Source organism: Macaca nemestrina, chromosome 18 (genome assembly GCF_043159975.1).
Source record: "Macaca nemestrina isolate mMacNem1 chromosome 18, mMacNem.hap1, whole genome shotgun sequence".
NCBI classification, from domain to species: Eukaryota; Metazoa; Chordata; class Mammalia; order Primates; family Cercopithecidae; genus Macaca; species Macaca nemestrina.
In genome coordinates this window covers 20,641,169-20,658,711 of record NC_092142.1, presented here as the reverse complement: position 1 = coordinate 20,658,711, position 17,543 = coordinate 20,641,169, and the positions used below count along the sequence as shown (strand labels likewise).

General features: G+C 39.4%; 1 protein-coding gene across 1 annotated transcript in view; it reads right to left on the bottom strand.

Moving 5' to 3' along the window:
* Positions 1 to 212: 212 nt before the first annotated feature.
* The window catches only part of LOC105484999 (ubiquinol-cytochrome c reductase core protein 2), a 30,363-nt gene continuing 13,032 nt past the window's right edge, over positions 213 to 17,543 (bottom strand). The window contains exons 8-14 of the mRNA XM_011747143.2: positions 15,165 to 15,222; positions 12,240 to 12,335; positions 11,738 to 11,937; positions 9,898 to 9,978; positions 7,676 to 7,752; positions 2,859 to 3,012; positions 213 to 484 (exon numbers count right to left, since the gene is read on the bottom strand). Of these exons, the coding sequence (XP_011745445.2) occupies positions 401 to 484; positions 2,859 to 3,012; positions 7,676 to 7,752; positions 9,898 to 9,978; positions 11,738 to 11,937; positions 12,240 to 12,335; positions 15,165 to 15,222 (750 nt within the window). The 3' untranslated portion in view covers positions 213 to 400. The remainder of the gene's footprint in view (positions 485 to 2,858; positions 3,013 to 7,675; positions 7,753 to 9,897; positions 9,979 to 11,737; positions 11,938 to 12,239; positions 12,336 to 15,164; positions 15,223 to 17,543) is intronic.

Sequence of the window (17,543 nt, the reverse complement as noted above, 5' to 3'; positions counted from 1 at the left end):
ATACCCAAAATGACAAATTTTGAACTTGCTTTCATCTGAAAAGCCACCAATAGTAACCTGGCACTATTTATACTGATAGCCACTTAGCCTTAATTTTAATAGTTTCTAATGCTTCTATGCTCAATAATTATATTCCTGTCTCCTTTAAAGCATCTAAAACAAAAATATCAGCACATAATAAATACTTGTTGATTAACTCATTGAGAAAAACATAAGAAAAACACCTAAGCAGAATGTTTTATTGACTTTAGGTCAGCTGAGAATAATTACCTGCATTTATGCCTTATTTTACCTCACTGGAAAAAAGACAAATGTTATATTAGAGATTTCTGACTTTCATGTGTTTGCTGCTCTGGGCTGAGAGAATGTTCAGCTCTCTCCCGTAATGTGTGCGTCAGTATTACAGCTCATCAACAAAAGGTGTATGTCCCAAATTTCCACTTGCTGCCATCGACTTCTGGCCAGAAACAAACTTCTTTGCAGCCTTTAAAGAAACAAACAAAAGACAAAGTTAACAAAAATAAAAATATATGTCATCAAGCAGGTGAACTTATTGTCATTTTAAGAACTTATGGATAGGACATTCTTTTTTTTTTTTTGAGATGGAGTCTTGCTCTGTCACCCAGCATGGAATGCAGTGGTGCGATCTTGGCTCACTGCAGCCTCTGCCTCCCAGGTTAAAGCAATTCTCTGCCTCAGCCTCCCAAGGAGTTGGGATTACGGGCATGCACCACCATGTCCAGCTAATTTTTGTATTTTTAGTAGAGACCAGATTTCGCCATGTTGGGCAGGCTGGTCTCGCACTCCTAGCCTCAAGTGATCCACCCACCTCAACCTTCCAAAGTGCTGGGATCACAGGTATGAGCCACCAACCCGGCCTTGGATAGGACATTCTAAGCCAGCAATTACTATAATAGCCGTTGTGAAAATTAACTAGGAGATGGCTGGTGCTTTAATTTGTGACAGTGTGGGAAAAGCTTAGCTGTTCCTCTGAATGTTCCATTGTATGTGTAATGAACCAAGCAAGAGCAATGCTCCGGTAAGAGGGTAGCTGTTAAAAGAGAGATAAGGAAAACATCACTGACACTCTCAAATAGAGTAGTGTGGCTTCAGGCAGGGATATACTTTCCTGTTTCTGTATTACAAGGTCAAATAGTCTGGGTCAATAAAAATACAATGATTGTTAACTTAAAAGTAAAACTTTATACCCTAGAGGATTCTTTATGCCACTACTTCCAAGTTCAAAGACTGGTTAAGTGTAGTATCATGAGTCAGGTGTAGGTGGAGCAGCAGCCCTCATATTCTCAGGCCAGCTTATCTTATCACTATGAAGGAGAGGTGGTGGTGGAAGCAGTCGGGTTGGGATGCACATAATGATGGGATAGAAGATAAGGACAGTCATTTAGAAGAGTAAGAAATGAGTCAGGTGCGGTGGCTCACGCCTGTAATCCCAGCACTTTGGGCGGCCGAGGCAGGCGAGGAGGTCAGGAGATTGAGCACATCCTGGCTAACACGGTGAAACCCCATCTCTACTAAAAATACAAAAAATTAGCTGGGCGTGGTGGCGGGCACCTGTAGTCCCAGCTACTCGGGAGGCTGAGGCAGGAATATGGCATGAACCCGGGAGGCGGAGGTTGCAGTGAGCTGAGATAGCGCCACTGCACTCCCTCCAGCCTGGACAACACAGCGAGACTCCGTCTCAAAAAAAGAAAAAAAAAAAAAAAGAAGAGTATGAAATGATGATGATTAGGGGCCAAGTGAAATCAAGTCAGGGTTACTTTCTTAAAATAGCCTTGTCTCTTTTTTTATTTGAGACAGGGTCTCACTCTGTTGCCCAGCCTGGAGTACAGTGGCATGATCTCGGCTCACTGTAACCTCTGCGTTCCAGGCTCAAGCCACCTTCTGACCTCAGCCTCCTAAGTAGCTGGGACTACAGGCGCATGCCACCACGCCTAGCTAATTTTTGTACTTTTTTGTAGAGACGGAGTTTTGCTACATTGCCCAGTCTGGTGTTGAACTCCTGGGCTCAAGCAATCTGCCCACCTCAGCCTTCTAAAGTGCTGGGATTACAGGCATGAGCCACTGCACCCAGCTTGGTTTTTTGTTTTTTATTTTTTCTTATCCCCACTGTCCCTATACAAAGTAGACCTGTTGGTGAGAAGATGGCTGAGACATGTACAACAGAAGGCGAGTTGGTAAGTTTAATGTAGAAAATGGGGAAAACCCACTTAGTTTGGATTAATTCTGTAAGTCATCATGTTAGGCACAGTAGGGAACACAAAGAAGTACATGACATAGTCCTTGCCCTCAAAACAGCTCAATCTTGTAGGGAATAATAATATATGTGAAAAAAAAAAAATTGCAAGAACAGGAGAATGTCCTAGGCTTAGAATAGTAAAGAAAATCTTAAGATGCTGGATGGTGAAATACTTGAAGAGGAAAAATAGCAAACTTCACTATTTAGGTTGGATGACATGAAACTGCCAATATTTGACTCTTCTTTACCTCTAGTCATCTAACATAAGCCCGTATTATAAACTACCATTAGTTTAACCTGATGTTTGATACATCAGGTGTATTAAATGCACTTCTGACTGCCATCTCAGTGGACGGCAGCGCTCTCACTGACAGCAGAGTTTAACCTAATGGTAGTTTATTTGAAGGAGGAAGATACGTACACTCAAGCTGACAAGGAAGCTTGTTGCAGATCTTATGGGAATGGGCCCTCCCGCCTCCATATTAAGTAGATGGGCACCAAACATAAGAATAACATATACTGCCCGAGGACGCTTATGCATCCTTCTGAAACTGGATCATGAAGTTCTATGGTGTTAAATCGTACGTTTTCATTTACTTACATTTATGATATCAGCGTTAGCCACTGAATCAATCTGCTGAAGGACTGTGGATGGTGGCACGTAAGAACCAGCAACTAGAGCCTGCGACCCGACTTCTTCCAGGAAACGTTCAGAAGACTCCACTGACATTAGGTATCCAGCTTTCAGCTTGTTCCTGTCCAATAAAAGGCAGAAGTCAGTTTTACAGAGCTACAGAGCAAGGCAATTATTTTTTTTTTTCTGGGTGGTGGCGAGGGGCTGTGAACATCAAAGCTTTATTTAATCGATATAGTAATAGCATGTCTCCCTCATCCTGAATTCCCCAAGAAGAACGGCGCTCCCTTCTCTGGAACCTGACACTAAAACAGTAAGTCTGGAGGGAAGAAGTCTCCTCAGGGTTGCCGAAGTGTCCAATTGAGGGCCCACTTTGGCCTCCATTTGTGGGTCCATACACTGCTACAGATTTGAGTGAGACAGCTGGAGAGCTCCCTAATGCTTCCCAAGGCCTCTGGATCCGGTTGTGCAATGTGGATCCTCTGCACGTCACTGGCCAGTCGCAGCATGCTCTTTTTCCTGCCCCCTGGCACAGTGAGGAAGATGTCTCTGCTGGTAAGGGTTGCCATCCACTGAGATGGCAGTCAAAAGTGCATTTAATACACCTAACGTATCGAACATCATAGCTTGGCCCAGCCTACCTCATATGTGCTCAGAACACTTACGATAGCCTGCGGTTAGGCAAAAGTCATCTAACGTAAGCCCATTTTATAAGAAAGTATTGATTATCTCGGCCGGGCGCGGTGGCTCAAGCCTGTAATCCCAGCACTTTGGGAGGCCGAGACGGGCGGATCACGAGGTCAGGAGATCGAGAGACGATCCCGGCTAACACGGTGAAACCCCGTCTCTACTAAAAAAATACAAAAAAAACTAGCCGGGCGAGGTGGCGGGCGCCTGTAGTCCCAGCTACTCGGGAGGCTGAGGCAGGAGAATGGCGTAAACCCGGGAGGCGGAGCTTGCAGTGAGCTGAGATCCAGCCACTGCACTCCAGCCTGGGTGACAGAGCAAGACTCCGTCTCAAAAAAAAAAAAAAAAAAGAAAGTATTGATTATCTCACGTACTGCATATCACTAGCCTAGGAAAAGATCAAATTCAAGTATAGTCATGTACTACATAATGACGTTTTTGGTCAATGATGGACCACATATATAATGGGGTCCCATAAGATTATTAGGGAGCTGAAAGATTCCTATTACTTAGTGACAACATAATGCTGCAGTGCAATTAAAAAAAATTTCACGTAGCATATGTTTACAGTGTTTAGCGTCTATAGCAGTGCACAGTAATGTCCTAGGCCTTCCCATTTACTCACCACTCACTCACTGACTCACTTGAAAGCAGGAGTTTTCGGTCCTGCCAGCTCCATTCATGGTAAATGTCCTATAATGGCATATTTTTTTTTTAATCTTTTGTGCTTTATTTTTACTGTACCTTTCCTATGTTTAGATGCACAAATACTTACCATTGTGTTATAACTGCCTACAGTATTCAGTATATAGTGCATATACAGGTTTGTAGCCTAGGAGCAACAGACTATAATACAGACCTATGTGTGTAGTAGGCTATACCATCTACATTTGTGTAAGTACACCATGAGGTTCACACAGTGATGAAACCACCTAACACCACATTTCTCATAACGTATCCGCATCGTTATGTGACCCATGACTGGAAGCTGAAATTGCGATGGTTTTGCTCTGTAGCCAAGTTGAAAAATTGTAAGGTGATCTATGGCAAGTTGGGGACAGTGTGTATTATAAACCTACCTTCTGGCTGCTAGACTGTGCAGACCAGGGATCTTGAAGACCCTTCTGTCAAACCAGGGTGTCACCACAGACAACTCCATCTGGCCCACGGCTGGGGTCACAGTGTCATAAAGGTCACAGTCTTGACCTTTTCCTTTTGCCTTTTCCTTGTATGAACTGGGTTCTCTTCTTGGATGGAGGATACCTTTCAATGCTTACAGTTTGAGGATTCTCATGTTTATTTTCTTCTTATGCTACCATTTCACTTGTATTACCTGTGAGTTTTGGCAGGTTTCGGGGGTGTCTGAAAGAGCTTCTGCTGTCTGTTTATTTCTGCGGTATCCACTTCAGCTGTTGCTGCCTCTTTTAGGGCCTGTTAGTTTCCACCAAGGGTGAAGTAGAGTCAAGCCAGTTCCTCTTATGCAGTGAAACAGGGCAATTTTAAAGTATGCGCCCCAAAACTCTTCAACGTGTTTTTGGTAAACAGGCAAACTAACAACTTACAGTGCTAATGGCCTCCATTCTATTTCTTCAGTTCACCAAGTACTGTACTGTATACATTACTATTTGCAAAGCTGTCAGTACAAAACTATACTGAATAAACTCCAGAGATTGCTTTTTGATTTTGGACTAGAACTTGGATCTAGGTAAAACTATTTTAACGTGAGGTTTTGATTAGTGAAGCAACTCCTGCCTCTTGCTGAGATTTGTCTCAGTGACCACAAGGTATGATTGAAAAGGCAGGTGGGGAAGGGCAGTACAGGTCTTATAAGCAACAGCAGCTTAAATATGGGCACAAAAGCATCTACTTGAAATAAAACAAAATCCAATTCACAATTCTCCCAGAAACTTATTACTTATAGACATAGTGTTTGATAAGACAGTCGATATTTAAACCTCAAAGTATCATCCTTTAACACGCTATAGCAAGACTTCCATTTAAACATAATTACAATTTAATGCTACAATTTTACCACTTTGTCAGCTTAATTAAAAAATGATTTTACCTGCAATAAACTACCAAGAGGTTATTAGTGTGTACCTTCAGCAATGACACCTCACTTTCTCTCTTTCACTACAGGAAGACTAAGAACCTTATAAAAAAAAGTATCGACTCCATCAAAATGGCAGAAAACATATCTTGACATTAATAATCAAAATTCTACTTTCTACATATCACCATACCTTATAAGAACTGTGTTATATTTATTAAGAAAATACCTTCTCTTAAATAAATTAATTTGAAAAACTTAGGTTTTTCTTAAGTAAATCCAGTGTTTCAATGTATTCTCATCATGTTTTGTTTTTGGTACAGTCAAGCAGCCCTGCATCCTATTGATTCTTGGTTTTATATATACAATATTTAATAAATTGTGTTGTACTTATACAAGAGATGCAATTTTGTAGTGTGCTCAGCATAACAAAACTTAACAATACTAATGGGAACAGAAATGACTAAAAAGTTGTTCCATCCTGGGTTGTAATTCACCCTGTTATATTTCCCCTGTGCGCAATACTAAATGATTGTAACAACCACTGGAGTTGCAAAATTCACATTTTGAATTGTCTTAAGTAGATGGAGTCAAACTTAAATGTCTTAAACTGCTGTATGAAAATGCAGATTGATTTCCAACTTTGTCCCAAGTCTTTTAGAGAAACCCTCGAACTACTAATGAATTAGGAGTGTTGTTAACACTTTCAATCTGGACAGTGGGGATTTAAAAATTGCCAAAAAGCAGACAAATATTTTAGTCTTTCTTATAAAACAAAACAAAATCAGATCTGTTTTGGGTATAAATCAGTAATGAAGAAAGAAACTATTGTAGAATAGGTACTCTTATATACTGGTGGTGTGATTAGAAACTGGTACAATCTCTTTAGATTTGTGACTTAGAAATATATACCTTTTTTTGTTTTTGTTTTTGTTTTTTTTTAAGAGACAGGGTCTTGCTCTGTTGCCCAGGCTGGAGTGCAATGGCATGATCTTAGTTCACTGTAACCTCAAACTCCTGGGCTCAAGCAATCCTCCTTCCTCAGCCTCCTGAGTTGCTGGGGCTACAGGCACACACCAACACACCTGGCTAGTTTTAAATATCTTTTTGTAAAGACAGGGTCTTACCACATTACCCAGGCTGGCTGAACTCCTGGCCTCAAGCGATCCTCCTGCCCTAGCCTCCCAAAGTCCTGGGATTACAGGTATGAGCAACTGCACCTGGGCAAATGCATTATTTAAATATACACACATACACGCACTCTAACATGGAGCCTTTCGTTATGTTTATAACTCTTAACTCAGTTGGGAATCTACACCAAGAAATATGAAATACAAAAATATTTTAAGCCCAAAGATATCTTTATAACTGCAGAAAACGCACAAGTGTATTTTGACACACCAATGAATATTGTTTAAATTTTTAGTAATTTGAATCAATGAAAACATAGAATCATTGGTAGGGAATCAGATTATTTTTGTCTTTTATTTGTAATTTTCAAACTTCTATAATAAGGATGCTATTTAAATAGGATAAAAAAGTATACAGATGGTCCTAACTTACGATGGTTTAACTTATGATTGTTTGGCTATATGACTGGTTTATCAGGGTATTAAATGTGTTTTTGATTTATGGATTTCTCAGGATGTAACCCCAGTGTAAGTCAAGCAGCATCTATCCATACAATATTAAAAATTATGTTTAAAAATGTGTGATCAATAAACTAAGAAAAATGTTAACAATTATTCTCTAATTTTTGTGGAGACAAGGTCTTGCTATGTTGCCCAGACTGGTCTCAAACTCCTGGTCTCAAATGAACCACCTGCCTTGGCCTCCGAAAGTGCTGGGATTACAGGCGTGAGCCACTGTGCCTGGTCAAAATGTTAACAATTGTATCTTTAGGTGGTAGGATATGGGGATGTTTCTCTTTTTATGCTTTTTGTGCTTCTCAGTCCTTATGAGCATATATTGTAATATTGTTATAATCTGAAAAGAATACAACTTTCAAATAGCGAAAACATAAAACACAGTTAATACTGAGACTTACTTGGCAGCTTGGACATCTGTGTTGGAAAGGTTTCCTTGAGCTATTGTTTTGACTTGATTATATGCAGCCTTGATTACCTAGGACAGATAAGTAAAAGCTGGTCATCTGTGGTCAGTACCAGAGTCTCCTGCAGCACTGACATGCTTCTTTACTGAGGCAAAAACACAGATGGAAGGTTAGTTCCAGACAAACAGCACAGTGTCCACGTGGAATGCTGTCATCACTATGGGTTCCTTATTCTTCCTATGTTCATAAGGCAGCTGTTTGTACACAATCCTTCTGCCCCAGCCTCCCAAGAAGCTGGGACTACAGGTGCATGCTACCAGGCCTGGCTAATTTTTTAGTTTTTTTTTGTAGAGATGTGTGGGCTCAAGTGATCCTCCCACCTCAACCTCCCAAAGTGTTGGGATTATAGGTGTGAGCCACCACACCCGGCCAAACACATGGATTTCTAATCACCCATAAAGAATAAGCACTTTAAAACTTCTCCAGACTCTTGCAGTGTCATGCCATTAATACTGCTATCTCTTACTATTCACTAGGAAGCGAGTAATAATCCATACACAGCCAATTTGTAAAGCTTGTCCATACTTGAAAGCAAGAGTCAAGAAGGAATCTGAATCCTTGCATAGTATTTAAAAAAGAAAGAAAGAATAAAGTTCCAGGGATGTGGGTACTTGGTAAATATTTGTTGACTAAATAAATAAATCTGGCCATGATTTTCTCTATCCCAATGCTGGCTGAGTCTGCTACTTATTTTTCCCTCTGATCACCTAAATTCTAGGACCTCTGTTTCCCCTTCATTTTTGCTGCCCATTTTCATAGCCACACCCCAGACCTGATCATAGCCTAGATTTGCATACCTCTGAAGTCCTCAATTCTAAGACCCCAACCTCAGTCTTTAATTTCACTATCCTTATTCTTCCACTTCATCAGGATCTCTGGCTTCACTTCTCTATTGAGCCTAGATCCCTGAATCATCCTTTTAATCACTCTTGCCAATGCTCCAATGCTCCCAGCTCCCTTGCCATATCCTCATACTTCTGACCTGCCCACTTTGCAGGATTCCAACCTGGGATTAACCCTAATACCTAACTCCTCCATTTCTCCATTAGGCTTGTGAATGCAACGGAGGAAAAATTACATGACAGTGCTGACTCACTGTACTGTGAATTTGTGGTCGCTGATTTCAAGGATACACCTATACTACAGTGAATACCCACTTTTTGTGTACCTCACTATTTGTCCCAAACTTCACTACTTTCTTTAAACTTTCCTCCCTTCTCTGTCAAAACATGACTTAGCCTCCTGTCTCACTGAGGCGTTACTTCCCCATATTCCCAATATCTTCCAATATTAGCCTGTCTATAAGGCTAAACAGTCCCCTTGTGTGCTGGATCCCACGTATTCCTTTCTCAGACTTGAGCCATTTATAATTTTCTGTCTCCGCTATCTGCTCTGCTCTTTTTGTTCAGTATGAATGTCTCTTTCAACTTAATCTGTGTAAACTCTCCTAAAACAGCCTGCTCCTCGAATGTCTAAGCTCCACTAGCCCACACCAACCTCTCATTTCTTACTTGTCATTCATTCCTTAATCACTACACATTTTAGCCAGTTTCCACTACTCTAGTCAAAACTGTTAAGATCACCCATGATGTCCTAGTTTGCTGAAACTACCAGACTTCTCAGTGGTAATGAATGTTATTTCACTGTGGGTCAAAACGGTGTTCAACATTCTCTCTTTCCTAGCCTTCAAATATAACAGCTTCTCTTTTTCTTTCTGTTTACCTGGGCCATTTTTCTTAGCCACTTGCTCCTTAAATGATGTTCTTTCCCAGAAACTGAGCTTTAGTTTTCTTTTCCTACAATCATTCATACATATCCCTGATTTCTACACAATCTCTATACTGAAGACTTGCAAATAAACATCTTGGCCTTCCCCTCTCCTGGGTTCTCAATTTAGATGTTTCAGAGCCAACTCAATGCAACTTGTCCAACCAGAACCAAAATTTCAAGTAGGCAATTCTCTCCTCTTTCCTGGAAGCATTAGTATACATGTGTAAATTTCCCTATAGCAGATAATGCTTCAATGATATCATACTATACAGAGCTCTGGTAAGTCATTGCATTCAAACACTCCATATTTTAACTGGAAACATGTTCATGGCCAGCAGGGGAAAATAACTTGTTCATGAAAGAAGTTTGGTGAGTATGCAACTTACATCTCCAGCAGCTGTGGCCTGGGAAATAGTATAAATCCCGAAGAGTCCAGAATCTGAGTAACTGGCATTAAATGCGGAAACCTGAAAGATAATGAGACTTTACTGTATGATATTCTGCCAGGTAAAACAGGGCACGATTTCTTTAAGTTCGCCTAGAAAAAACTTGGACCTTCACAGTATAAACAAAATAGATTAATATTTCACTTAATCAGTTCTGTCGAGAACTAAAGTATTCTGTATCTTCCAGAACTATCACGGCTTTGTTTTTTCATTTAAATATTTCTAAAATGACTGCTCCCTTTCCTTTATGCTGGGTATTTTCTAACCCTCTTTAGATGATTAAAGGTTAATGCAAACACTAATCCACAAACATTATTATTATAATACAGATGGGCTTTAGCATTAGGCAGACCTGGTTTCTTCTCTCTGCTGCTAGTAGGGACTTTTTCACCAATTTACTTTTACTTCTCTTATACACTCAAGTCAAAAAGTTAAGAGAAAAATTTCTGCTTAGTGGTCATTATCCAGATGTCCAAGGTATCAAGAGTTTAGCCTCTGAATAACAGGGATATTGCTATCTAGTTTGAGCAGAGCTTTTAGCTCTCTAAGGTGAACCCAATTTACAGTGTTTATGTGGACCATTTATGTAAAAATTACCTGAATTCTTATTAAAAATACAGACTTTCAGATTCCTGAAATGGACTTACTGACTCAGGTCCCTGTGGATGTAGCCTGGGAGCCCAGATTTTTAACAAGTGTTCCAGGTGACTCTTATGTACATTAAACTTGGAGAACCATTGGCTCAGTCCATGTAAAGCATAAGAATGGACTTCAATTTCTTTTTTTTTTTTCCTATTTTTTGAGACAGAGTCTTGCTCTGTCGCCCAGGCTGGAGTGCAGTGGCACAATCTCGGCTCACTGAAACCTCCGCCTTCTGGGTTCAAGTGATTCTTCTGCCTCAGCCTCCCAAGTAGCTGGGACTACAGGCGTGCGCCACCACGCCCAGCTAATTTTTGTATTTTTAGTAGAGACGGGGTTTCACTGTGTTAGCCAGGATGGTCTCGATCTCCTGACCTCGTGATCCGCCCGTCTCAGCCTCCCAAAGTGCTGGGATTATAGGCGTGACCCACCGCAGTTGGCTTGGACTTCAATTTCTTTAATTGTAATTCTGAGGCCGTCCTATTTATACTCCAAATTTCTGGCCAAGTTCTGAACTAGGAATTTCTATTAAATTACTTCATTGGATTAGGAGAGATGGGGGTTTCACCATGTTGGCCAGGCTGGTCTCGAACTCCTGACCTCAAGTGATCCGCCCACCTCAGCCTCTCGAAGTGCTGGGATTTTAGTCGTGGCCACTGTGCCCAGCCTCTCATTTTTCTTTTTAAATTTAATCTCAAGCTGAAGGAGTGAGTCTGTAAACAATTTCTTGGTGTTCATCTTGTCCACTTGGTTGGAAAACAAAGAATAGTGAGATTCAGGAAGTAGCCACAAGAACAGAAGGGGACAGAAGAAAATCTAGAAAAAAAGACTAGTTAGAATCCAGGGGAAAGTTTAATATCTACAACTTTATTCTAAAGGGAACGGATATGTAGATTCCCTTTATTTCTAAGCATTAAATTCCTCTTTCTATATGACTAATGACAAGTAATAGACAAAGTAGAAAAGCCAGTGAGTTTTTGATAGACCCTCAAATATACTAAAATCAAGCCTGGCTATGTCTTCAATTGTACAAAGATTTTCTGTGTGTTTGTCTTACTTTTTAAGAGTAAATTATCAGAATTACATCTTAAATACTGAGCCTTTGAAAGCAAAAGGAGAGATACCAACTGTTCAGACTCACATCAAATGGCTGCTGAGTCGCCTTGGCAACAGCCTGGTGCAGATGGCTGGTGGTGTTGCTGCCCCTCTTGACATGTGGCCCAGCACCGAGGACATGCTGAAGAACACTAAACGCATTTGCCTCTGCACTTCCCGCGACAGCACTCTCTGCTACAAGAGCAGCATGGACAAGACTGTCTCCATTCTGTTCTCGGATTTCACCTGAGGCCAGGTTAAGGATAGAGGGAAGAAGAAAATGGCTTGTTCACCATTGGTTTCATTCTTCACTATTTCCTACAATACAGTATTAACCCACGAGTCTTTTCTGTGGCTTGGTGCTTTCCCCATACCATCCTGTCCCCAAACACAAACAAAACATATGCTTAAAATACAACATCCAAGTCATCCAATTCTATGCCGAGACTGTTGAATAGTAAACATTCAGGCCTATTCCACCTCAACATGCTATTCTAGTGGGGAAACGCCCTTCTGATAAATTAACCCTAATAGAAGGAAATGCTTACCTCCACGGTATTTGGCCTTCACACCAGATAAACCAAACCCACCCCTCATGTTGAGAAACTGTTCAGCAACTTGCTTTAGAACAGGATGACTCACACCTGTTTCAACAAAAGCAAAAACAAAGCTAGAACCAGAATTACTAAAACACAATCATAAAATATTTTTTCTTTGTTTTAAAAATACGATTGTAAAATCCGAACATTACAGAAATAAGTAAGTCTTCTTGCCATAATGCCACTCTCCCAGAGATACCCAGTTTACTATAGTTTACTATTACTAAACTATTTACTATATACTTAGTATTACTATTCATCTAGAATTTTTTTCTGTGTAGTTAATATTACCCTCAATTTATTTCTAAAATGGTATTATTCTACTGATATTGTTTCTAACTGATCTTTCATAATTTAAAAATTTCTAAGTGTTTAGTCTACATCAAATATTTAATGGTTATAAAGAATCCCTTTCTATGGCTGTACCGCCATTTATTTGATCAGTCCCCTCCTGATGGACGTTAGCATGTTTCTAATAGTTAGCTCTTAAAACAACATTGCATTGTCCATAAAGAACACTATATCAAGAAAGTAAAAAGAGGACCCATGAAATGCAGGAAAATATTTGCAGATAATATATCTGCTAACAGCTTGAGTATCCAAAATATATAAAGAACCTTTACAACTCAACAATTAAAAAAAAAACCCAATTAAAAAATGGGCAAGACTTGAATAGACATTTCTCCAAAGTTGACTGGGCACGGGGGCTCACACCTGTAATCCCAACAGTTTGGGAAGCCGAGGCAGGTGGATCACCTGAGCTCAGGAGTTCGAGACCAGCCCAGCCAACATGGTGAAACCCCATCTCTACTAAAATTACAAAAATTAGCCAGGAATGGTGGCGTGCACTTGTAATCCCAGGTACTCGGGAGGCTGAGGCCAGAGAATTGCTTGAACCTGGTAAGTGGAGGTGGCAGTGAGCTAAGATTGCGCCATTGCACTCCAGCCTGGGCGACAGAGAAAGCCTCTGTCTCAAAAAACCAAAAAACAAATAAGTTATACAAATGGACAAAAAGCACATGAAAATATGTTCAATGTCATTTGTCATTAGGGAAAAACAAACCAAAATCACAATGACCACTTCCCACCCAGTAGGATGGTCATAGTCAGAAAGACAGACAATAAGTGTTGGTAAGGATGTGGAGAAATTGAAACCTTTGTGCATTACTGGTGGGAATGTACAATGGTGCAGCTACTTTGGAAAACAGTCTGGCAGTTCCCCAAATGGTTAAACAGAGTTACCATATGTCCTGGCAATTCTATTCTTAGACATAACTAAAAGAACTAAAAACAGGTGTCCTAAGAAAAACGTACACATGAATGTTTATATTTATGACAGCCAAAAGGTGGAAACAACCCAAATGCCAATGAATGAAGAAACAAAATGTGGTAATGGAGCATTCTTGAGCCATAAAAGGGAATGAGACATTGACATATGCTCCAATATGGATGGACCTTGAAAACATTATACTAAGTAAGAAAAGCCAGTTACAAAAGGCCACATACTGTATGACTCCATTTATATGAAATGTCCAGAAGAGTCAAATCTATAGAGACAAAATAGATTATTGCTACTTAGGAGGCTGAGGTCGGAGGATCACCTGAGCCTAGGAGTTCAAGTGAGCTATAATTGTGCCACTGTGCTCCAGCTTGGGCAACAGAATGAGACCTCCATTTCTTTAAAAAAAAAAAAAAAAGAGTAGATTAGGCGATGCCACAGGCAGGGGGAAGATGAGAATGGGGAGTGACTGCTAACGGGTATGGGGCTTTTGCAGGGGATGATGAACACACCCTGAAATTAGGTAGTGGTAATAGCTAATTTATTAAAAACCACAGAACTACACACTTCAACAGGGTGAATTTTATGGCAAGTAAATAATATCTTAAGCTGTTATTTGCAAAACAAAACAAAAAATATTACAAATGATATTCTCATGCAACTATTTTGTAAACTTGACCTAATGTTTCTGTAAGACAAATTCTTAAAAGTCACTGGGTCTACGAGTATAAACATTTAGAATTTTATTTTTTTGAGACAGAGTCTCGCTCTGTTACCCATGCTGGAGTGCAGTGGCATGATCTCGGCTCACTGCAATCACTGCCTCCCGGGTTCAAGCGATTCTCCTCCTCAGCCCCCCGAATAGCTGGGATTACAGGCTTGAATCACCGTGCCCGACTAATTTTTGTATTTTTAGTAGAGACGGGGTTTCACCAGGTTGGCTAGGCTGGTCTTGAACTCCTGACCTCAGGTGATCTGCCCATCTCAGTCTCCCAAAGTGCTAGGATTACAGGCATGAGCCACCATGCCCAGCCTAGAATTTTAACAGATATATTCAAAAAGATCTCCCAAAATGTACTAGTTTATATTCCTACTAACAATTTGTGAGAGTGCCTATTTCTCTATACTCTGGTTAATTCTGGGCGGTGTCAATCTTTTAATTTTGCCAATATCACAGATTAAAATTTTCTTAATTATTAGTGAGGCTGATCATTTAAAACAAAGATAGTTGGCTACGCTTATACAAACATATTTCTCCCATGAACTGTCTGCTCATGCCCTTTGCCTGTTTTTCTAGTAAGCTGTACCTCCTTTAAAAAAACAGACTGTGAAAGCTCTTTGCTTTGAGAAATTCACCTTTGTCACAGGTTTTACAAATACTGTAAAGAATTTAAAGCCAGAGGTTTACAAATTTAAATGCTGGATTCTGCTTTCCGAAACAAATGACTAGCAATTAAAATCCTATGATATATTGCCTGTCTGACATAAATAGAAGGCTGAAGTTTTCAAATTTTGTTCAATTCTGTGTTCACATAATTAGTTTAAGGAATTGCTCTTAAGGAAGCAAACTGATAGGCAGGCAATACTCAACTTACCAAGTCCAATCAAAGCCATTCTTGCACTTGTGAAATGGTTCTGAACGAAGTAATGTAACTGGGGAAGTTAAAAACACTTATTAGGTTATATTAGCATAAATATAAAAAGCTGTAAAAACATAAAAGTACAGTTTGGAAGAAAATACTTAGCGTTATAAGCTGCTGTAATAAACTACATGGTACTGAAGTTAATTACCCTGGGATTTTATTATAAAAACCATTGCTTAAAAGAACTAGAACCTAACTGTGGTCATGGTTGCACAACTCTGTGAATATAATGAAAACCACTGAATTGTGTACACTTTAAATAGGTTGTATAGTATGGGGAATTACATCTCAATAAAGCTGTTATTTATAAAAGGAATAAAAAGAGGCTGGGTGCAGTAGCTCATGCCTGTAATCCCAGCACTCTGGGAGGCCAAGGCTGGCAGATCATTTGAGGCCACGAATTTGAGACCAGCCCAGGCAACACCCTGAAATTCTGACTCTACTAAAAACGCAAAAATGAGCCAGGCGTGGTGGTGTATGCCTGTAATCCCAGCTACTTGGGTGGTTTGAGGTATGAGAATTGTTTGAACCCACGAGGCAGAGGTTGCAGTGAGCTGAGATCGTGCCACTGCACTCTAGCCTGGGCGACAGAGCAAGACTCTTGTCTCAAAAAAAAAAAAAAAAAGGAACAAAAAGAAATTAGAGCATACACTGGCCTAAACTTGAAAAAAATGGACTATAATTTTTATTATAATGTAGCTTACGTAGTGTATCAGGTTTCTTTTGTGTTTATATAGGTAGTAATGGAGCACTATTAACATTCTATAACAGGGCTAACAGAGTTTTACCACAACACCCTTCTCATCCATCTTTGAAGCCAATCTCTACAAAGCTTTTCTGACCATGAAGTCATTGTCTATACCAGGGTGTCCAAACTGTATGATCACAGAATTACTCAGAGAGCTTGAAAAACAAAAACAGTCACTGTCCCCCATTCTTGGGACTTACTCTATAGACTGATACAAAATATTAAATGTGGAATCCTAGAATTCTTATTTAAAACCAACCAACTACCCATCCATCCAATCAACCACTCAGGCGATCTGAAGATTGGCGAGACTTGGTAATCACTGGTTTATACTATCACGTTAGGCTTAATATACAAAAGTAGGGCTAAAACATGTACTTTCAACAGAAATGCTATCCCTTCCAGATGGGTGAAAATTGGTTTGGGGTAACTAAGAAAAAAAAACTCACTACTTTTATGTATAAAGTACAAATATACAATACATAAACTGTATCTGTGGTATTAAAAGTAAGAGGTTTAGAAAAAAATGGCTGGAAAGGCTCCTCAGGAAGGAAAGTGATAACGTTTGAGAATCACTGGGCTAAAGTAATGAAACTGAACTTTTAATCAATTTATCATAATCCGTGCCCTACAATGAATGGTGTCTATATCTATAGAGTCACCTTGGAAAGTCATACTCTTTTTTCTATTGATGTTTTTCTATTGATGCTGCCATTGCTCAAAGTATTCTAGCGCCAATTTCTTTAGAGTTTCCTTTAGCCTAGGGACACATTTAAAAAATACCATTAACTTTGAGATAACCAAGTTATCACAGTTAACATCTTGGTATTTGTCTATAATGCATACATACATACCTTTTGTTAAAAAAAAATGGGACCTTTTGGGATGTCCTAATTCGTAAATTGCCTTTATGTGACAATACGCTGTGAAGTTTTACGTATCAACTAGTATTTTTGAATGGTTGAATACTGTTCCATTCTATAAGTTATTTAACTAGTTCCCTAATGCTGGATATTAACTTGTTTCTAATTTTTCACAATTATAAAACAATATTACAATAGCTATCCTTGTGGATAAACCTTTGCTATGTCTACTCTTTTAGTTATCTTAATGACACATCCTCATGAGGGTGAATTTGATTTCTAAAAAATTTCAAAACATTAGAGTCCAATCTTATGAAAAACTGCTGCCTGTTCAAGTTGGATGATATAAGTTAAAATTTCTAAATAAAAGTGTCATATGAATGGAAGGCATCAAATTATTAATTGATAAGTCAAAAAGAGAAGGGATACAGTTTAGTTTTCTGTAACAGCTAACTAGGAATGAAACGAGAATAAAAACCTTAAATTTTTGAGTCAGACATACTTTGAAGGTGTTGATAATTCCAAATTTTTCTCTTAATGTCTTTTGATAAAATTTGTTTTTGGGTCTGGGTGGTAGGAATAGGAAATGAAGATTATATGCACATACCTATACTTGTAGATTTAGCATTCAATGTTTCATGTTTTGGAAACAAAGTTCTAAGATGCACATATATGGCTGTGGCATGTGACAAACCCCAATAGCCAGCAAAGGGAGGCTGG